Source organism: Lathyrus oleraceus, chromosome 5, assembly GCF_024323335.1.
Source record: "Lathyrus oleraceus cultivar Zhongwan6 chromosome 5, CAAS_Psat_ZW6_1.0, whole genome shotgun sequence".
Lineage (NCBI taxonomy): Eukaryota > Viridiplantae > Streptophyta > Magnoliopsida > Fabales > Fabaceae > Lathyrus > Lathyrus oleraceus.
This window is the reverse complement of record NC_066583.1, coordinates 495,673,912-495,698,462: the sequence shown is the minus strand read 5'-3', so window position 1 is coordinate 495,698,462 and position 24,551 is coordinate 495,673,912. Positions and strand designations below refer to the sequence as shown.

General features: G+C 35.8%; 1 protein-coding gene across 1 annotated transcript; it reads right to left on the bottom strand.

The window, feature by feature from the left end:
* Positions 1–20,780: 20,780 nt before the first annotated feature.
* On the bottom strand, positions 20,781–24,330 carry LOC127082854 (cytokinin dehydrogenase 6). Its single transcript, XM_051023089.1, has 5 exons — positions 23,525–24,330; positions 22,666–22,793; positions 22,302–22,562; positions 21,653–21,915; positions 20,781–21,431 (listed from the first exon to the last, which is right to left on the bottom strand). Exons 1-5 carry the CDS (start codon positions 24,204–24,206, stop codon positions 21,107–21,109), a joined length of 1,659 nt encoding a protein of 552 aa, XP_050879046.1. The 5' UTR covers positions 24,207–24,330; the 3' UTR covers positions 20,781–21,106.
* Positions 24,331–24,551: the final 221 nt, after the last annotated feature.

Below are 24,551 nucleotides of genomic sequence, written 5' to 3'. Positions count from 1 at the left end.
ATACATGAGTATTCTTTATTTTCCGCTGCGAACGCATATTGCTTGAATATTCATGATGAGTGAAATGTGTTATTTTGAATGACCAGGTGTATTGTTGGTTTTTGAAAGTTTTAAGTTTCGAAAACATTGATGTGACACCCTTTTCTTTATATGCGTGCTTATTTACTCTGATTATATGGTAAATAATTTGGGGTAGAAAAAAGGGTGTTACAGGGGGCGTCTATGAGATCCATATGAATTTGGTTGTACACCGAGTAGGCATCCATGAAGCTCAACGTGTGATGACCTGAGGATCCATTAATAAGACAATTGATGTCTGGAAGTGGATACGGGTCCTTGGGACAAGCGGTGCATAGATTAGTAAAGTATATGCACATGCGCCATCTGTTCGCTACTTTCCTCACTATCACCGTGTTGGCTAACCAAGTAGGTTATTTAATTTCTATAATGAACCGATGTTGGATAACTTTCCTACCTCATCATAAATAGAAGATATCTTCTCCCCGCCAACTTTCCTCTTCCTCTACGCCACTGGCTTGGTAGATGGGTTGATAGTGAGACGGTGGCTCACTACTCTTGTATTTATCCAAGGTATATCAAATGGAGCACTAGAAAACAATGTGATATTTTTAGTGAGTTGGTCTACTAGTTCGTGTTCTTCTTCATCTATAAGTTAGGTACCTATCTTTGTCACCTGATGTGGTCAGGGGCCTATTCTGAATTCCTTCATGTCCTCAGTGGGCTTGCGTTTTTCATTGTCTGTGCCTAACATGGGGTCCCAAAAATAAATGTCTACATCCGGGGCTTCATGGAGGGGGCAACCACAAGGGTAAACTCCTCCCTTGCTATTGTCAGGCTATTCTTATAACATTCTTGAGACATCTGTGGATCTCCTCGTATCCTTCTGACTCACCCATCAAGGAACGGGTATTTAAGTACCACGTATTAGGTGAAGATATTATATTTGTAGCAAACACATGTCTTGGGTACTTCCTTGGGGATGAGCTAGAACTTCCACCACAATCAAAGCCCTTGACTATGATTTTATATTAGAACAAATATTTTTATCAGCCATCTTCAGAAGGAAGATGGAAGGAGTGATAATGAGAGAGGCTTGGCCCAATTTAGTTTTACTGGGGTCCCACGATGGACACCTTTCTACTAGTCAAAAAGTACAGGTGCGTGTGGTATCCATGCTAGGGAAATGGATAAACATAGGCCTTAGTAGGTTTATAATAATTTAGGGTGGTAGGTTTATAATAATGTAGAAGTACAAGATCCGTTAGTGAAATATAGGTTATTATTAGGAGTATAAGATCCACGCAAAGGGAGACGGGTAAACCCGAAAGACCCCGCCTTAGTGGGCATTTTTACAGGACTCGGGGGGGGGGGGGGGGTAGAGTGCACCGTAAAATCCAATCTAATGGAATGGGCTTAACAGTTTGTTACAAGCATTCTGACTAACCGCCTTCTAATATCTACATGACCGTATGACTAGGGGTCAATAGATTATATACTGTGAGAAACTATAAGAGTTACGTTCTCTTGTTTCGTTACCTAATATGTGAGTATAGTATTATGATACATATTGAGTATTTGAAACTCTTAGTCGAGAGGACTTGAGGTTTACTTAAGAATCCACTAAGATAGTTGTATCTCAATCCCATGTTGAATATTTCAGTTAACTTAGGACAAGACAAAGGAAAATGAAAAATGGCTTGAGGAAGAGAAGACTTTATTGTCCATTTATGATTTTCGGATGTGTTATCTCTTTTGGGTATTTTGTTTAGACATTTATGATTTTATATGTACCATGTTTTGTAACCTTCTAGTGTACATGTTTTGAGATGTCATCTAAAAACTCATGTATGTATTTAGTACCACAAATTAATGCTTCAATTAATGTGATTCTAGACACGTATTTTAATTGGAGTGTTACAAAAGTTAACTTATATGTCTTTATTCGAACTCTATTGTCTCTCAATTTATCTTTTATTTATTTATATACTTTTATTTTGTCATTTATGAGTAGATATTAAACTATTTTGTTCCTGTCTTTATATATATATATATATATATATATATATATATATATATATATATATATATATATATATATATATATATATATATATATATATATATATATATATATATATATATATATATTATTTCGTTCTCAAAATACTTTTATGTTTTCAAATTTTTTAATTATTGATTACAAAATTTACAGTTATTAGAATTTTTATATATTTAATTGTTGATTTTAAATAGTATACCTATTAAATGTATTTTTTGTATTTAAATCTGTATTTTAATTAGAATTGCAATCTATTTCTTCTCACATAATGTTCTGGGAACTATTGATATAGATTTTATAATTAAGGTATTAATTTTAAATTATAACATTTTATTTGGAAAATTTTAAAATATATTCATAATTTTAAATTATAAATTTAAAGTTACCTTAACAAAAATTCATATTCGCTTGAAGTTTTAGTTTCTATATTATTTTTTAACTCTAAATTCCATATATAAATTGATTTATTTGAAATATTCTATTCAACTTCCCTAACCATTTTCTGTTAAATTAGATAAATTCATCATATATATATATATATATATATATATATATATATATATATATATATATATATATATATATATATATATATATATATATATATATATATATATATATATATATATAAAACGTAAGAAATAAAAACATTTTGGATCTATATAACACTTCATAAATAAAGGAATGGGCAATAATAGTATAATGTACTTACACACTTTCAATGATAAAATAGAATAGAATTGGATTAAAACTTAATTATAAGAATTATGAGGGACACTTTTTAATTCCATACAAGAGATGAATTAATGACACTAAGAGATATACAATGCAAAGTTCATAGTTTTCAAACGTTGTTAAAGTGAAAAACATAAAATGTCTACTGCAAGTGTGAATCCAAAAATAATAATAAAACAATTAAAGAGATTTGATGAATTTATTTATTTTAACTTAAAATGGTTATATGTTATCTTTTTAAATTTTAATATTTAAAAAAATTATGGTAAAATAACGAAATATCTAAAATAATATTTTAATAATTATTATTTAAACAAATTTTTTATTTAATTTTTTTTAATATTTTATAAAAAAATCGACAAAAATATATTACATTATAAAAATCATTATAAAAAACAACCAAAGTCATGGATTTTCAAAGTCAATGAATCCATGTAGTTTTTGTATAAACTCTAGAACTAGGAGTCCACAAACACTTCAAATGCATAGTTGACTAAAGCCATTCCATTTTTAGAGCATATAGTAACATCTTATCATGACATACAAGGAACCAGAGTTGTTTGTGGTCACAAACAAATAAGGTTGTCAGAGTTGGTGATATGGAGCAAGAGCAGTATATTTTCTCCATATCCAAGATCACATGGTTGCTGATATTTTTCAGAATAAGATTATGTCAGAAACATCATGCGGCACTTGCTTGGGTACTGTCCCCTTTGTACAAACAACCATTACAAGGCAAAAAGGATTCTCTCTAGTCACGTGGGACTCTAGTACAATTTCAACCCTTATTTAGTAGGAGAGAGAGAGAGAATGTGTTAAAAAGAAGGGACAAGTGAATTCAAGAATTCAAAGTTTAAATGTCGGCCGTAATTTACCACTATATGTACACATAACATGTAATTTTTGATCAACTAATAAATTTTCTTAACTTTTGTAACCCAAGAATATTTGAAGGAGCTTTTCTTAACTTTTGTAAGCATAGGATATTTGAAGAAGAGCTTTTCTTAACTTTTGTAACCATAGGATATCTGAAGGAGATGTTAACGGTTTCTTCTAGCTTAATTAGAGTCTTGGATTGAAATTTATCATTTTTAAAGGTAGCAAATATTTTTTTAATTAATTTCTAAAATATCTTTATAAATATTTGCATTACAATTTAGGAGAGTGCATGATAATTAATCTTAAAATTTATGTGTTATGAGTTTTTCTTCAATAATAAACCAAATCAAGGACAACCTGCTTCTTACTTGGCACGTCATATCGGCGTATGATTTGATTTTTGATAAATCTCACAACAACCTGTTTGGTCAGATTCACGTACGGTGCCGCTTCAACCCACTTTGTGAAGTAGTCAATAGCCACCAAAATGAAACGATGTCCATTTGACGCTTTGGCCTCAATCATGCCAATCATATCAATTTCCCACATGGAGAAGTGCCATGGAGAGGAAATAAAATTCAATAGTGTTGGAGGAACATGAATCTTATCCGCATAGATTTGACACTTGTGGCATTTCTTCACAAACTTGCAATAGTCAGATTTCATTGTCAGCCAATAGTAATCTGCTCGTAACATCTTCTTAGCCATAGCATGTCCATTGGAATGAGTACCAAAGGAACCTTCATGGACTTCAGCCACCAACAGGTCTGCTTCGTGTCTATCCACGCATCTGAGCAGAACCATATCGAAGTTTCTCTTGTATAATACATCACCATTCAGGTAGAAATTGCCAGCTAATCTCCTCAAAGTCTTCTTATCTTTCAAGGATGCCCTAGACGGGTAAATCTGACTTTGGAGGAAACACTTGATATCATAATACCACAACTTCTCATCTTTGACCTCTTCAACAGCAAACACGTGAGTTGGCCTATCAAGACGCATCATAGTTAAATTGGGAACTTCATTCCAATATTTCACTACAATCATTAAAGCCAACGTTGCGAGAGCATCTGTCATTCGGTTTTCATCTCAGGAAATATGATCAAATTCAACCTTTGTAAAGAAAGTTGAATCCTCCTCGCATAATCTCTATATGGTATCAAACCGGGTTGATTCGTCTCACATTCACCTTTGATCTGATTCACGACCAAAGTTGAATCTCCATAGACGTCTAAATACTTTATTCTAAGATCAGTGGCCTCTTCAAGCCCCATAATGCAAGCTTCATACTCAACCATATTATTTGTACACTTGAAAGTCAATCTAGCTGTAAATGGAAAATGCGTGCCTTGAGGAGTAATAACCACTGCCCCAATGCCATTACCATATTGATTAACAGCTCCATCAAATACCATGCCTCAACGGGAACCAGGCTTTGACCCTTCTTTAAGCAATGGTTCATCACAATCTTTCATTTTCAAGTACAAGATCTCTTCATCAGCAAAAACATACTGCACTGACTGGTAATCTTCATATGGTTGGTGAGCCAAATGGTCAGGCAAGACACTACCTTTGATCGTTTTTTGAGATCGGTATTTGATATCATACTCGGATAACAACATCTGCCAACAGGTAATCCTCCTAGTTAAAGCAGGCTTCTAAAAAATATACTTGATTGGATCTATTTTGGATATCAACCAAGTGGTATGATTCAACATATATTGACGCAGACGCTTAGCATCCCAAGCCAATGCGCAATAAGTCTTTTCAAGCATTGAATATCGAGTCTCACAATCAGTGAATTTCTTACTGCGGTAGTAAATAACATATTCTTTCTTTCCAGTCTCATCTTGCTGACCTAGAACACAACCTATACTCTCTTCAAGCATAGTCAAATACATGATCAATGGTCTTCCTTCAACAGGAGGAGACATAATCGGAGGTTCAAGCAAATACTCTTTGATACTATCAAAAGCTTTCTGGACGTTTTCGGTCCAATCACTAGACTGATCTTTCCGAAGAAGCTTGAATATAGGCGCACATAAGGCAGTCGTGTGTGAAATGAATCTTGAGATATAATTCAAGCGGCCGAGAAAACCTCTGACTTGCTTCTCAGTTTTGGGCGCAGGAATCTCTTGTATTGCTTTGATCTTGGCAGGATCAACTTCAATACCCTTCTCGCTGCCAATAAAGCCCAACAACTTACCAGAATGAACACCAAAAGTACATTTATTGGGATTCAAGCGGAGTTTATACTTCCTCAAACACTGGAATAACTTCAATAAATGCTCAACATGTTCCTCATCATCAATGGATTTAGCAATCATATCATCAACACAGACTTCAATCTCTTTATGCATCATATCATGAAAAAGAGTAGTCATTTCCCTCTAGTAAGTTGCACCAGCATTCTTTAAACCGAAAGGCATCACTCTATAACAGAATGTTCCCCAGGGTGTAATGAACATGATCTTCTCGATATCTTCGGGTGCCATTTTGATCCGAGTATAACCGGAAAATCCGTCCATAAATGAAAAGACTTTGAATTTAGCTGTATTGTCTACCAACATATTAATGTGTGGCAGAGGGAAATCATCTTTCGGACTGACTTTATTCAAATCTCTATAATCGACGCACATACGGACTTTTCCATCCTTCTTAGGAACAAGCCTGATATTAGCCACCCACTGTGGATACTCAGCAGTAACAAGGAAATCGGAATCGATCTGCTTTTGCACTTCCTCTTTGATCTTCACTGCCATATCAGGATGAGTCCTCCTCAACTTCTGCTTGATTAGCGGGCATTCTGGCTTCAATAGAAATCTACGCTCCACAATCTCAGAATTCAAACCAGGCATGTCTTGATAGGACCAGGCAAACACATATGAATACTCTCGGAGAAGATCAATCAACCCCTTTTTCACTTCTGGACACACGCGAGACCCAATCTTGACTTCCTTCACATCGTCCTCGGAACCCAAGTTGACTAACTCAATCTGTTCTTCAAAGGGCTGAATGGCTTTTTCCTCATGCTCAAGTAGACGAGACAATTCATCAGATACTTCTTCGTCACTTTCCTCCTCAGCCTCAAACACAGGGAATTCAAAATTTGGAGAAGGAGTATGATCGTTGTATTCAATGGGTTTAGGAACCAACCTGCATAATGATTTGATATTTTGATTTTAGAGAAGTGAATTATGACCAAATATTATGCAGATGGACAACAGTTTATTTATTTATGTTTTTTGCGATTACCATTTTCAGAATAAAGCAAAAATTAAAAATAAAACATCATAGATGTGGATGAATAGAATTATATTTTATTGATGATCAAATTTGAAAATTTCCAAACAATGTTCACTTCTCCCTTAGGCATAGGAGAAGGATTTTCAAAAATAAATAAAAGCAATTACTTAGATCGATGCACAATAATAGGAACATCAACAGCAGTCCAATTGTTGCAAGCTTTTCCATGCGTCATAAAATTGGTGCAATCTTCATCTTTGTCACCCTCGATCACGGCAGCTAAGTGTTATTTATTACCATGAATGAACCCCCCGCTACGGAAACTGGGTTGCACATCTTCAACTCTAATCACAAATGAACCTCGTTGGAATCCCAAACCAGCTTTGCTCTTGTTGTCGGTTACCTCTACCATCTGTCCCCACTGGTCAGAAATACCATCTTCAACAATCTTCTGCGCATCTTTGAATGAGGACATAAGTGCCCCAACTCTCTTTTCCTCAGTAATAGATAAGGCTTAGAACGGAGTTCCAATCTCATTCTCAACTTCTACATAAGAGAAAGACGACATGTGGCTTACCAACAATGTCTTCTCCCCACTAACGATAACCAACTTACCATTCTTGACAAACTTTAATTTCTGGTGCAAAGTTGACGTAACGGCTCCTGCCTCATGTATCCATGGTCTTCCTAACAAGCAGCTATAGGCCGGATGGATATCCATTACTTGGAAAGTAATTTGGAAATCACTCAGACCTATCTTCACAGGAAGGTCCACTTCACCGATCACCGTCTTGCGAGACCGTCAAAAGCTTTGACGATCACACCACTATACCTCATCGGAGCTCCTTGATACGATAATCTTGACAAGATTGATTTTGGGAGTACATTTAATGAAGAACCGATGTCAACCAATACATTTGATAGAGCATCCTCCTTGCAGGTCATTGAAATGTGTAGAGCCAAGTTGTGATTTCTTCCCTCCTCGGGGAGTTCTTCATCACAAAAGTTAAGATTGTTGCAAGAAGTGATGTTAGCCTGTAACATCATGCTAAACATACGCTTGTTCTAATACTTTTTGCAATGCTTCTTTATGCGCTTCAGAGTTCATAAGCAGAGACATCACTGAAATCTTGGAAGGAGTTTGGAGCAACTGCTCCACCACATTGAACTCGCTCTTCTTAATCAGCCGAAGCACCTCATCATCATCACTAGGCTTCAAACCGCTGGATTCACCAGACTGACACTTTGGAACGCTGGTTGGATCAACTGAAGGCTCTTCAACATTCTTACTGGCAGAAATATCTTCTACATTCTTCGGGAACACATGCCCAAAAACACGACCACTACGGGTCACCTTCGTAACATCAGCAATGCTCACAACAAAACTAGTCGTAGGTAATGGAACCTCTCGACCATTCTCTAACATAGTTGCATTATACTGGTACGGGACAACTCTATCAAATGCATACGGAACTGGACCCGCTAACCATATAACCAACGGCGATACCAATCTATTGCTTACACTGTTACTATTGCTGCTATCATACTGGATTACTATTCTTTCTAGAGTTTTGAATACGGGGACTATTACATTCACATCATTACCCATGTGACGGGACTGGAGAATCTGGATCATACCCTCATCCATCAATCACTGGATGTCCCTCTTCACAACTATACAACCTCGGGGGTTGACACTGCAAATTGCACAACCATCATGGTCATGCTCACAATCTCTTACCAAACAGATATCCTTGTGCATCGTCACCAAAGACCTTCTAATGAAGCGGACATCAAATACCTTGAACTCCTCGGGACAACCATCTACCATGTTAACAGAAGGATTACCATGAGCAGGTAATGGATTAGCTTTGACATTACGCGCACGGTCCTCAAAGGACACCATCCCACTCTTTACCAGCTTTTGGACTTCGTACTTCAGGGGGTAGCAATTCTTGATATCATGACCGGGAGCTCCTTGGTGAATGACACATCGAAGTTCTGTTTTATACCACCATGGAAGTGGTTCAAGAATCTGTGGCGGATTTCTAGGTTGCAAAAGGTTCTTGAGAACCAATGGTGGATATAATTCATCATAAAACATAGGAATCCGGTCAAAAGAGACCTTCTTCCTCTCAAAGTTTTGTTGTTATTGATGATCGTTGGTATTGTTGTTGTTGTAGGTGTTTGCTCTTTACGGTGGTTATTGTTGTAGAATTGGTGTTGATTGATTGTTTGAAAATACTGGAATAACATATGATACTTGATGATGGTGTTGACGGGGTTGTGAATTCCTTTTGACATGAGGCCTCCTCTTCCTCCCAACAGATATTGCATTGGTCTCGTTCTCTTTCTTCTTAGCGAAACGGTTACCATACCTCTTGCTGGACGAAACTTCCTCTTTAGACAACCGTCCCTCTCGGACACCTTCCTCTAACCTCATCCCCATGTTTACCATTTCGGTAAAATCACTAGGGGTACTGGAAATCACGTGCTCATAGTAAAATGAGCTCAGGGTCTAAAGAAAAATCTTGGTCATCTCCTTTTCTTCCAAAGGGGGGTTGATTTGAGTGACAAGTTCTCTCCATCGCTGGGACTATTCTTTAAATGTCTCCTTATCCTTCTGAGACAATGATCTCAACTGGTCCCTATCTGGCGCCATATCCACATTATATTTGTACTGCTTCATAAATGCTTCACCCAAATCGTTGAACATGCGGACACTCGCATTATCTAAACCCATGTACCACCTCAAAGCAGCACCGGTCAGACTATCTTGGAAATAATGAATCAGTAACTGATCATTATCAGTTTGCGTCAACATCTTTCTAGCATACATGACGAGATGACTGAGCGGACAAGTGTTCCCCTTATACTTTTCAAACTCAGGGACTTTGAACTTCATCGGGATTTTCACATTAGGAACCAAGCAAAGTTCCGCATCACTCTTACCGAACAAATCTTTTCCCCTCAGGGTCTTCAACTCCTTTCGTAGCTCAAGGAATTAGTCTTTCATTTAGTCCATCTTCTCATACATATCCGGACCCTCAGACGGCTCGGAGTGATAGACGGTGTCCTCAACACGGGGTAAAGTGTGAACAACTGGAGGCGGAACAGACATGATCGGGCTAGATGCCGGCATGGAAGCAAAAGTATGCGCAAAACCTTCAGGCATGAAATTGGGCAGCATTCCCCATGGGAATCCGACATGCATGGTAGGCGCAAAGTGAGCAGCAGGCACGGTTGAAGAAACAACCTCTGATATGACCGTCCTTTAAGGAGGAGGAGTTGCAGGCGTTGGAGAAGATTGGCTCTGAGCAGCTAACACTGACTCCATCATGGAAGTCAGACGGGAAATCTCATCCTTCAAGTCTTTGTTCTCTTGCTTTAGATGTTCCATGATTCTTGAGTGATTGGCGCGGGTATTGTATCGATGAGTCAGCTTGGCTGAAGCACAGAAGAATAACCAATGAGACATATTTCGAAAGAGAAACCTGCTATGCAAATGATGCATGAAATGCAATGCTTGATTGTTTTTATTTTCAAGGAACTTACTGTTTCATTTGCAAATATATAAATAATAACAATTGCACAATTTGATTGTCCATAAAACCTATTTTATTTATATAATTGGAAGGATTACACTGAGTACAATTTCAGAAACCAAAATACAGAATACAAGAGAAAAGGAGACTAATCATCCTAAGGATCCCTCACAACAATGTCAGAAGATCTAACTGCAGGTGCGTACTTCCTTCGGATGCGTCGAACCTCAGACTCAAAAGAAGTTTTCATCCGAGTCTTCTCGAGGACAAGCTGATCAACAATCTTCTTCCAAGCACCGAAAGGCGGAGGCATACTAGAGGAATATGAAACCTCTGTCTCTCTTTGTCTCTTCACTACTCGGTCTTCAAGAAGCTCAATAAGTGCGTCTTTGTCCTTAGACTCAAGCTACATCTCCTCATGCTTTCTGCTCAAAGCATGGAAACACTCTTCCCACATATCCTTCTATTGCTTCATCTTGGCGAGTGCGTCTTCCAACTCCTCTACATCTTGGTTAGGGAGAGTTGATGGCTCAACCACAACCATAGACATAGGTCTCTCACAAGCATACGACATCTTCAATTCCAAAGCTCTCTTCTTCACCCAAAGAGTGTAAGCTTCCAAAGCTACACAGTTGCACGGACCAAGCTCGGATCTTCCTTTCCTGTGCACATTACGCCAAGCATGCACAAACTTCTGCTTCAAATGTTAGGGATCTTTACCCTCTTGATAGAAAAGACCTTCTAACTGAGTGTTATTAGGTTTGTCTCTCAAGGGGAACCCAAGTTGACGACGAGCCAAAGAAGGGTTGTAGTTAATTCCTCCTTGTGTACCAATGAGAGGCACATTAGAGAATTCACCACAATAATGAATAATGTCCAAGCTACTCAATGAAGATTCATACCAAACTATATCATCATTAGTGAGAGACATAAGTCTCTGAGACCACCGTAGACATTGTTTGTTCTCCACAAAAGCAGGCATCTGAGGCAAGTGCGAAATAAACCACTTGTACAAAAGAGGAGCACAACACACAATAGTTCCACAACCTTTATAATTCCTTAGACGCAAAGAGAAGTACATATCACCCAACAAAGTAGGCACATGATTCCCAATCAAGAATATTCTAATGGCATTAACATCAACAAAACCGTCAATGTTAGGGAACAAAGCCTAACCATAGATGAGCAACACAAATATGGCTTCAAAAGCATCCACACTACCAGCTTGAGAAAAGGAAGTAGCTTCCTTGATGAGGAATTCAGAAGTCAACCCAAAAATTCCTCATTTCTTCACCCAATCAGCCTCAATCTCAGACTTCTTCAAGTGAAGAGCTTCAGCTATGATATGAGATCTGGGAATCTCTTCCAATCCACTAAAAGACACTTTGTCAGAAACAAGTATTCCCAAGAGATGGGCATACTCCTCCAACGTTTTCACAAGCTGATAATCAGGAAAAGTGAAGCAACAGTAGAGAGGGTAATAAAACTGAACCAACACACTCATAAGTCCTTCAACCACATCAATAGATAAGACAGACTGAAGTTTCCCATGATGTCGCTTGAAGTCCAAGGGATCTAATACAAAAGATGATAGCTTCCTTAACTCTTTCAAATCTGGACACCTGGAACTATACTTCTTAGTGTTCCTTCGTCCACAATCCATGGTCTGAAAAATATTTGCAAATAAGACCTCAGTTCCTTGAAATTTTCGCGTGATGAATGTTATGAATGCATGAATGCAACAATCACAAATAAGGGATCACACACAAGGAAAACACACAAAGGTTAAAGGATGAATAAAGTCATTATCAAGATCAATCATCCATTTTGGTGGATTATGGCTTTCACCTTTTCAACACCCAAGTTCCATTGATATTGACAAGACTTGGTTGGATAAACCAAAAATCAAGGGTTTGTTGTGAGTCACGAGCATGGAGTCTGGGTAAGAACCATCCCAAAGGAGTGAACTAAGGATAAAAACATGTAGATCATGTTCTAAAAAGTTCCCAGAGTATTAATTCCACCTGTCAGATATTACAGGTTAGGATGACTGACTCATCAACCCATAATATTCTCAAGAGAAACTCGTTTGAGTGTAGTATCGCGTAACAACTGTTATCAAGTCTACACTTGAATAGTATCCGCACTACGTCCTAAATAGGCCAAGAGAGGTTAGATGTTCTACGGTCCTCAGCTTCTCAGACCCCAAATCAGAGAAAGTAATGCCTAACCACAAATAACTTGTGTGACATTCATAACTCCAAAAGGGTCTCCACTGAGTAGATGGGTCTCAAGCCAACTTGTTAAGGACTACTCCACACAAGTCGAACATGACTATACCATCCTCCTATCTTAATTTCACTCAAGTTCGGGTTAGAACTTATCTCACCACTCAGAGATTACCAAGCACAACAAGCAGATTATATCACACAAACAAATATACATACACCAAATATACAATTATATACACACAAAAAATTAGGCCAAACCCACTGAGGACTACTCCCCAGCAGAGTCGCCACTTAATTTCCTGTAGCGGTAAATTCATGACCATCAAGCTATGGATAAGCTAGACGTCAATTAAACCAGAGTCGCCACCGCGCTTTTATTGTTTCCAAGGGAAAAGTACGAACCAAACCCAAAGATAAGAAGTTTTCAAATCAAAACTAATAAAATGCCAGAGATTACAGGTAAGGGGGTTGATTACATAGAGGGAAGGTGTTAGCACCCAAAGTGTCCTAGGTACTTCTAGGGAGCCTTTTTTTGTGTGCATATGTGTTTTTGTACAAAATGATGTTTGCAATAAATAGAGTGGAGGGATGAGAAAAGAATTTATTAATTATATTTTTGTGTTTGACAAGACCTTCGGACTTGTGCCTACGTACCAACATAAAATGAGGGATCAAAACCTCGTAGTTCGTGGTATCAATTTCAAAGTGGATGCATTGATTTTAACAAAAATTTAAGTTTAACAAAGGCACAAAAGGCCTACAAGAGTTTGAATGAATGTTAGTTCTTTTTGGCTTTTGAAATTTTAAGTCAAGCATAGTTAAGTTCATTTACAAGTTTGATTAAGAAAAGAGTTTAAAAATGCAATGGCATAAGGCCAAAGTTTCTACTTTACAAAAGGGTCTAAGTTTTGAAAACAAACACAAGCAAAGAAGATTTTAAAAAGAGGGAGAGATTTGAAGTTAAAGAAGCGGGGAGGAGATGAAGAGACTAATCCTAAGAAAAATTAAAAGTTAAGAGTTGAAAAGATCTGACAATGGGCTGTAATCCAAGAGACAAGAATGTCATATAGAAACCCAAATTTCCCTTGGACTTTAGAATCAAGCAATAGCAATACACACATAGCAAGATGAAGAGCAAATCATCAAATAAAGATATCCACATCCAAGCTCAGCAACTTCATGATCTTCTTCATAAACTCCCATGTATCAGATGAATTCAAGAGATAAGCATTAGACACAGGTTCAAAGTAACAGCTTCAATAAGACCATGTTGCAGATGAACTCAAATGGATCTTCAATATTTGCATCAGATGAAAATTCACTTCACAAGCACTTGTTTTCATGAAAGTTGGCATTGTCCAAGTCCTTTGCATAGGGAGTGTTCCCTAATTCTAAGTCCAATGTCTCAGAGCAAACCAACAGTCCACACAAAATGTCTTTTAGGGTTTTTGTTGTTATTATGTACATTAAGGTCAAAAGACCACAAACACAAACAAGTATATACAATCACAAAATAATCACAAGATATGGCTCAAATGAGCGAAGTGAAAATGATATTAAAGTAAACAAATTGAATGGTATGAATAATGGCAAATGAAATAAGACTTGAAATTAAAGTGCATAAAAGTAAATGGCTTAAAATTAAATGTTAGTTAGTTGATTAGAAGTTAGTATTGATTTTGCTTTTGTTTTGTTTAAATCATTCTTTGGATAACACTCAACCCACTTGTCACAAGCATGGATCCTTGAACAAAGACATCTTCTAAAGGAAGGAAAAAATGCCAAGTTTCCACACAATACCATGACAAAGGAGAGACTTACAATCTCACTTACTAGAATGCTATGCCTTTTTGTGTCACAAATTTAGCGCTATAGAAATTTTAGTGTTAATGCATGTTAGAGACATGGTATTATGAACCATGCTCCTAAAATATACCACACTTAAAAAGAATATGAAAAAGGATGGACCTAATCTCATCCATACTCATGTTGATTTTGCAATCAACTAGCCTTAGGATATAGAGATATCATAGGTTCCTGAAATGAATGAGAAGAGATTGGGATTGAGATGAAGAGGGAGGGGAAATGAAATCAACACAAATTAGTCAAAGGAGGACTTTATCAAATTAAATCATTCATTCATTTTGGGAGATGAAATGTACATTTCATCATTCCCTAGATCCAATGATTTTAACTCAACAAAGTCAAATCAACCTTGACCAAGGCCCAACAACATAAGTTAAACTCAACAAGTCAAAATTAGAAGCTCAACACAATTTATTTTGCATTTAAACAATTAAAATCAATTAAATAATACATTAAATTAAATTATGGTTGGTCAAATTCCTAAAACCTCATCAAAACACCAAAGAAATGGCCATGATATTTATCATAGGTCAAACAAGGTCAAAGGACCTTGGAGAAAAAAATTCATAATTTTTGGAAACTTAAAAGTATTTTTAAACAATTAAAAATATTCACAAAATCAATTAAATCATGAAAAATATTAATAATGATCCAAAAACTAATTTTAATTCAGAAAATGAAAGAGGAATTTGTTTAAATTTTTTGGTGAAACTCTCATATTTTTTGGATCAATATTAAAATTAATATGAATTAATGAAAATAAACCAAATAAAATGAAAATAAAAAAATCAGAAAAAACGTGGACCACTTGATCTCCCTCATTAATTGAGGTGGCAGATCAAGTGCCTGCTAGCGTGCATTCCACCATGGTCATGAGTCAGCGCGCAACACAAGTGGTAATCAGTTTCAACGCGCGAGATTAGTTCATTTCAAATGGATCATGTGGTTCTAATGAGTGTCAACACATCACCGGAGCCAAAGCTCTGGTCTCCTTCTCCGGTGAGCTTCACTGGACTGGTTCACTCACAACCATCACCAAAATTAAAAATAAGGACATGAATTTAAAGTAAAAATGCCTCTGAGCTCGAATCTGGCCTCAATTTATCCTAACTTCAAGTATATTGAGAGATACAAAGAGTTGAAATTTGAGGCGCACGATCTGAGTTGCTTCGATTTGACCTCAAAGCAACTCAATCTTGTTGCCTATATTGGTAGAACTTCAGACAACCAAATATCCAAGAGAATTGTGGAGAATTGAGTAAGAATCGAAGAGATGAAAATTTATGGAAAATACCTTCAATGCAGGTCTGTGCTCGATTGATCTTGCTCTTGCTTGTTCTTGATCTTGTTCAGGACACTTGAAGGAGTATAGTTGAATGGATGAAAAGCTCAGGACTCTTGGAGTTTCGAATCTCAAAACAGTGAGATTCAAACTCAATTTCTAATGGAAATTATCAAGGTTATCCTTTGAAATGAGAGGGTTTGAAGGTATGGATTCAAAGCTGGCGCGTATGGTCCTTATTTCTGATGCATAGAGCTTCTATTTATAGCCAAATTCATTGATATTTGCACACTTGAAATGAAATCCAAAAATAGAAATGTACACTGCATGGGTGCATGGCGTGTACAGACCCATGAAATCACTTCTTATGATCCATAATTGAGTACAAGCAATGCTGAGATCATGTTGGAATGCTAGGTAATGGTGTATGGAAGTTTCAAGTTCAATCTTGCCAAATGATGATCCAATGTTCAAGTCATGCGCAACCCATTCAAATCTTGTCCAAATGGATGAAATTGGACATTTTGGAAAGGTTAGATCAAGAAGAACAATTTTCATGTTGGAAATTTTTTCATTTGAAGCTTGGATCATAATGAATTTTAAGGTGGAAGTTGGGAAAATCAAACATGTCAAAAAAAATTCTAAGTGTCAAGCCATATGTTCACTTATTCCACCTTGGCTAACTTTTTATGTGAGCTTCCAATGAAAAACGTTCCTTCATAAAAGTTGTATCTATCTCAAAGTACTTCAAAATGGCAACAAATTTGACCTTATTTAGATTTAATATGAAGGAGTTATGCATTTTTGAAGTTGAGGAAAATCACTTGTTCAATGGCATTGGTCCAAAATGACCTATAATGTATCCTCATATCACATGCATATAAAAGTTGAATTAGCTCTTCCTCCAAACATAAAATTTGAAGTATACATCTTGAATTTTATTGTTCAACCTGGAAATCTTTAATCTCATAAAAATTGAGCAAGTTATGGTCTTGGTAAGTTGACCTCTAAATTAGGGTTTAGACAAAATGACCTATAATCTTTCACCATGAAAAATTACTTTCCAAGCAAAACTAACTCTAGACCTCAACATGAAAGTTGTTTGGAATGTAATTTAGCATAATGGTACTATTGTAATAATTTTCATATGACAAATCTTGTAGGAGATAGGGTCTAGGGAACCTCAGTTTTGATTAGATGAATTCCTCTGGTCAACCACCATGAACCAACTTGCTAGCTTGCAATTATCTTGACTTTTGGGACTCATGGAAGATCATATATGCATAATATAATTAAGGTTGAATCATCCCTTCAAATATTTGATCAATTGTTAAAGAAGCTTGTTGAAGAAGTTACACAAGATACCTAGATGAACTTGGGGTTTCAAGGCAAACCAATTCCAAACTCTTGATGAACTCTTGATCCAAATAACATGTGAAGCTCATGGAGATCCATATATGATGTCTAGAGCCATAGTAGACCAATTCTTGATTGAGCTCCTTGCAATGGGGTTCTTAAACCCTAGATATGAGCTTGATAGATCAAAGGTGAGCATGTGCATTATCTACAAAAGAGTTAGACAAAATGCAAAGACATATTTTTGGTATTTTGGTTAGTAAAAATGATAAAATACAAAGTATGATACAATCACATGATGCTTGGTGATTTCTCCCAATGCGAACCCAATGAATGAGGGGTAAGGAGAATGCTAATATGTGATCCCAATGCCAATGCATATGATGAGATAGCATGAGGGATCTTAGGGTAAAAATTGGGGTCTTAAAATAAGTATCCTCTTACTCAAGAACAATTCATCAAGTTTCTGACTTTCTCAGCCGTTGCTAGGATTGTCCTTTTTAGATTTTGGAACATCCCGACCGTTGCTAGGATTCCTCCCCAAGCAGATTCAGGTATTCCAGCCATTTCTAGGAATCATCACTAAACTGTTTTGGGTCCCCTGCAAATCGGACATTCTAGCCATTTCCAGAAAACGTCATATTCATATTCTCCCAAGTAAAGTCAGGTATTCCATCTGTTTGTTACGAATCTTCACTGAACTGCTTTGTTTCCTCTCGAGAGTCAGGTATTATAGTCGTTACAAAAAATCTTCACTGAACTTTCATTTATTCTCAGGCAGAGTCAGGTATTCCGATCTTTATAAGGAATCGTCACTGAACTGCTCGATCTCCCTAGAAGAGTCAGGTATTCTAGCTGTTGCTAAGAATCATCGCTAAACTTTTTCTTTCCCCAACACGAGTCAGGTATTCTAGCCGTTGCTAAAAATCATCATTGAATTTTCATTCATCCCCAACAGAAGTTAGGTATTCTAGCCGTTGCTAGGAATCGTCGCTGGATTTCTTCTTCCCCTCAGAGTCGGGTATTCTAGCCGTTTCTAAGAATCGTCATCGTACCTCTTCATTCTCTCCAGTAGAGTCAGGTATTCCATCCGTTGCTAGGAATCATCATTGAACCCAGAGATTATCCCTACAGAGTTAGGTATTCCGGCCGTTGATAGGAATCGTCACTGAACCTGAAGGTATCCCCAGTAGATGTCAGGTATTCCAGCCGTTGCCAAGAATCATCACTTGATCTAAATTTCCCCATCAGAGTCAAGTATTCTAACCATTGATATGAGTCATTTTTTGAATTTTTTTCCTCCCCAGCCGTTGCTAGGGACAATTACCTTTTTTTTATATGATTCTTACCCTCCATGGAGTTTCTCCCGTACCATTCATCTTAGAGTCTTGTCATCCAACTTTACTTTTTGAGAAGATACTTATGTTGCATAAAATTCATTTGCATTGCATACCATACATAATTATCATAACCATATCTCCCTAATAAAGCACATGTAATACCATATTCATCTCCCCTAACAGATGAGCTCATAACATGATCATCTGCCATCCTGTAAAAAACTTTCCCATATATAATCTCCAGCAAACCAACCTATATTACTTTCACCTCCCAATAGGGCAAATTTACGGTTACTCTTTTTAGTATTTAATCCCCTCATTCCATAAACGCATTGGAAGACATTGCTATCCATACATTTACTCCGAGAAGATTAAATATGGGCAACTGTCATACCCCAAAATTTATCCTAGCGTATACAACCTTTATCTGATCCATGACCCTACTACTTATATATGCATTCATTATTTCATCATCATAATTTCATTGAACATTCATCACCAAAGGAATATTACACGGACTCAAGGCATGGTATTCACACCTGAGGAAAATTAAGGTTTTTTCTGGATAAAGCTTCAAAGGTAAATATGCAACAAATAAAAAAATCCATTTTTTAGTCTGTGTAACCGGTTACCCAAATTTTGTATAACCGGTTACACCCCTGTTAACACAGGTTCCATGAGTAATTTTTGGTTTGTGTAACCGATTACACTACGCAGACAACAACAATAACTCTTTTTTTACTCAAAATAATTCCCCTTTTTCATCCACCTACTAACTTGTTTTCCCTATAAATAGGGGATTATTTCCCCCTCATTTGGATAAGCTAGCAGCCCCCAAAATTCTATCAAAACATCAATCAAACCCTCTCCTTAAACCTAAACTCAAACAAATCATTCCCTCTCAAATCACTTTCCACCAACTTTTTTCCTCATTTCATATTTTCCTCAAAATCTTCCATTCTCTAACATTCACAACTCAACCCCTTCATTGAGTTTCAACCATAATCACCTCCATCCCAAACCTCTTGCTTCATATTCAAGCTCAACACCACAACAACCTAGTTTTTTAAAAACATTTTTGGATAATGATTATACCTCAAACTCTTTAGCATTTTTGGCACTGTTTTGTATTGAAAATGGTTATGTGTTCTTGGTTGGTTTTTCAGAGAGATTTGAGTCAAGTTTGAGACAAATGGTTTTATTTGGTTCACACACCTTTTTTTGGGATTTTTTACGATTACTACTTGTTATTTACTATTTTTAATCTAACTATATCATTTGATGTTCTTTGTTGATTTCTTGTTATATTTATGTTGGTTAACGAAATCTATTATATCATAACCATGGTTTTTGGAGTTGATAAAACTTTCAATGTTTCAAACCTATTAATGAATGATCAGTGACTCATTCAAGATACTTTGATGCATTGATATGTTGCCTCTATTTCAACCATACTTGAGTCATTTGATGCATAAATAAAATCATGTTTATGTATACTAACTTGCTAATCCATTTGCTTGTTTTGATTCCATTAACTACTAAGTTCTAACATTTATATTATTGCACTTTATTTCTTTTCTATTTATTTTCTCACATTTTATTTTATTGTTCATTTTATTTCAAACACTTTATATTTATGTCCATTGTCATCCATTCATATATTATTTACATTGGGCCAATTTATTGGTTTTCATACCACCTTGTATAATAAAAAAATAGAAAAAGCTTACAATCATTTGAGTGATATAATCTTCTATTTGTCAAACTATTGATAGATGGACTTGAGGTTGTATAACTTTCATCGTTACAAATCTATTGTTAGATGATTATTGATCATGTTCAATACTTTGCATCAATGATAAATTATCCCATGATTCGCCATATTTTGAATCTTTTCACACTCTTTTAAAAATCAAATAAGAATAAACGAGATAAATACCCACATACGTAAACAACTCAAATGGTTCCCATGGAGTACCATGGACGTGAAGAGTACTAACACCTTCCCCTTGCGTAACCGACTTCCGAATCTAAATCTCGGTTGCGAGACCGATTCTTTATCCCTATTGCACTTCTTGTGTGAATCTCTTTTTTCGAGGGTTTTATCGACTATTTTCCATTTTCTTTTTATAGGAATAAATAAAATTCGGTGACGATTCTGTGTTTTGCCTTTTTTTTGCGAGAAACTCACTTTCAGTTCCCGATTTCATTATCGTAAAATTCCGGTAACGACAATACTTTATTGATTTTTACTAATATTTAAGTTTAATAAAAAAAAGTAAATAAATAAATAAATAGTTGAAATTAGTGCATAAGACTTTTTTTCTCTTGAAATGGCTACAATACAATAAAGAAATCCAATAAAGGACTGTTTACAAAATTGAATATATACAATAGGTATATTCTTGAAAACCCTACAATAAATTAAAATTCATATTCAAAAAACATTTGTCCACCTCAGTTGACTTGACTCTCCTGCCTTAGTGCCACACATACTGTGAGGCCTATTCTTTTCCATATAAATAAAATAATATAAAATTTGATTATCATGATGAAAAAGTTATTGATTTTTGAAATATTCCTTGGCCAGGAGCAAGTATTGCCAATGGATCATAAATAGATTTTCTTTGCTTGAAAATCTCCCATTTTGGACCATAATGTGTCTGCCATTCTTCTTGTGTACTATAGTGGGCCAAATATTGCTTTACTCCAAGATCTTCCCTTTCACAATATTCCAAAATTCTTTTGTTCTGACTTAGAATGTGTTCAAGCCCTTCTCCTCCATTTGATGAAGGAATTGCAGATGCTAAAAATGCCACTAAATAGAAAATATCTTCATCCGGAATAACAACTGATGTTCTCTCGTCCCACCTGAAAACCATCAAATATTTTTAATCATCTAACTCATATAGTCGATTGATAATTGATATTCTTTCTGTGTTTATTAAATAACTGATGTATTTTAGATCAGATACGTCAAGTTTTTCAATGAATCTGGTCTATTATGCATTCAGCCTCTCTATATATATATTAGATCAGATACATCAATTATTTAATAATTTTTTATTCGTAAGAAATTATGTGAACCTTACTTTGATTTATTGACCGGGTAGATAAGGATAGGACCGTTGCTTGTTTCTTTGACAATATTGCCAAAGACTGTATCTGCAAAATTATGGATTTTGGATTTGGGTATGAAAAGATTGAGCCATGGATGAGGAACATCCCATAAGCCTTTTGAACGCAATTTAGCTTCTGAGATATGTACTCTGTCTAAAAAGTCAATATATGTGACTTCTGTTTGAAAAAGTGTTGATTGAATATAGTTCAAGTGGGACAAGTGTTTCTCAACTTCCTGCATTAAAAAAAAAGGGACATAATGATTAGTGAAAAATAGTTTAATTTGTTTTTAAATTATTTTTGTGTAAAAAATAATTGACATATAAGTTTATTTTTAAAAAGTGCTTAAATTGAGGTTAGTTAGACTCGTTCTCTAACCATTAGTGCTTAAATAAGTACTTATATATAAGTTATTTCTATTATAATAATAAACTAAAATTGAAATGTTTTATAAGTTATAAGCTGTTTTCATAAATATCATGCAGAGTTTATAAAAATAAGCCGAAAGTAACTTATGGTATGTTATAAGCTGTTTCTATAATCTTTTTTTAAATAGTCTCTCACAAGTACTGATATTAATAAATAAGTTTAAATAAGTCATTCCGAGCCGAGCTTTCTAACCTGATTTACTTCCGAAGATTCTTCTAGATTGAAGTATTTGGCCAATTCAAGGCAGAAAAGAGTTCTTCCATCTGATTTGAACTTGCTAGCTTGAACTGGATCTTGAGGATTGAAAGATAATCTCCAGTTATTTACCAAACCAGTTCTGTTTTTAATCACAAATCCTTCAATATAATCAAAAGCTTTTTCAGCAAAGATTAGTTGCTCTTGGTCTCTTGTGAATGCTGTGAAATCTGAATATAGCACTCTAATCCACTTAACCTGTTCAAAATCATAGAAACAAAAAAAAACTTATCATGAGAATTTTGAAACTTGCAAAATCACTTATGAAACTTGTAAAATCACTTATAGGATGAGTTATTACCATGACAGGTGCTGGCTCCAGCTTGATTCTTGCTTTTGTTATAATGCCAAACTGTCCTAAGCCTCCAAGTACACTGTAAAAGAGTTCATTGTTTTGCTTTTCAGAACAGTTTACTACCTCTCCAGTTCCTGCATTCATTCACCAATAAACTTTTTTCAATAATTTAACAAAAAACTTATTTTCAGCCATATTATTTGTTGATACTTTCTTATATAACTTCGTAAACATAAACAAAAATTTTATTCTTTTTGATGCATTGCGACGGCATCAGTTGCATTTGACTGTGATTCTATGTAATACTCAGAATCACCATGCAAGTTCAATTTAAACTTAAGATTGTAGAGTTATCATTGTTAACCATGTCGCAATACTGACACACGGTTACATTTATTCATTCTATTTTCTCAAACTATTATCAATGTGAACATGTCAGTTATGTCTATGTCAATGATGTGTCAGATGTTCGCGTGTGTCAGTGCTGTGTATGATGTCAGTGGTGTGTGTCGTGTGTCAGGTGTTCGCAGGTGCTGTGTTATGTCTGGTGTAAGTGTTGTGTCTTATGTCAATGGTATGTAGGTGTTCGCGTTTGTCAATATTGTGTCTGGTGTCAGTGTTATGTCAGATGTTCGCGCGTGTCATATTATGTCTGGTGTCAGTGTTGTGTCAAATGTTCGTGTGTACCAGTGTTGTATCGGGTGTTAGTGTTGATTCAGATTTTCGTGTATCTCAGTGTTGTGTCTGGTGTCAGTCTTGTTTTAGGTGTACGCGTGTACCAGTGTCAAGTGTTCGTGATAAGAGACAAAATATTAGGTTCTCTATTTAGAATGTTTTTTTTCTCATTCTCATAAGAGTTACCAACCTGTGACAATCTCCATTTTCAGAACATTACTGATCTGTGGACCATGTCTAAAAGCCTGACCACTAACACCAGCATTCGACAAAGTACCACCAACTGTCAAATGCAAATAATCTGTCCAAGATCTTGGTGCCAAACCATACTTCAATGTCTCATTCAAAACATTTATCCACAAATCACCTCCTGAAACATCCACATAAGGAAACTCTCCATCATACACCTTAATCCCTTCAACTTTAAGCGATTCCATATTAATCACAATTCCTCCATGAGCTTGAGCTTGACCTTGAAGCGAATGACCATGTCCTCTAGCCGCAACCGTTAACTCCGAGCTAGGACCTAAACTCCATACATGCTTTACGGTAACTGCAATATCAGAAACTGATTTTGGATGAAGCACTGTCATAGGATGAGATTGGTACCGGTTACCGAAATCTCTAGCTGCATTTTTAAGGTCAAGTTCATCAAAGCTAAAGTTTCCTTCTATAGGAAGTGATTTTAAAGAAAAATGGATACTTGAAAGAGAGAAATTAAGTCTTATAGTAATACAGCTTATGAGTAAAATCATGAAGCATTTTATGAACAAAATGTTGTATTCTCTAACAAGGTTGAAACATGGATATCTCAATTTTTTCATGGATGATAGGTTGGTAGTTAAAGGGTGAAGAAGGTTAAAGTGAAGCATGGTGTAGTAGGAGAGGATTTATTGGGCTTAAAAGAGAGAAGTAGAAGCTATCATACTTATAGTAAGATGAAAAGGAAAAGGGACAACAAAGAGAGATTTTACAAATCTCACTTTTCCAAATAGTTGATTCCACAAACCCATATTTTCATCATTTCATCAAGGACTCACATGTTTTCAAATATTTTTTTTGGTCATTAACCTATTTAAGTAACTTATATTTTTCCAAATTTAGACTTAAAAATGTAGTTGTTTTTCTAATGTATGAATCCTGCCTATGTTAGTTTTACTATGTATATCTGATCTCGAGTCTAAATAAACTGAAAAGATTGTGTTAGATATTCGAAA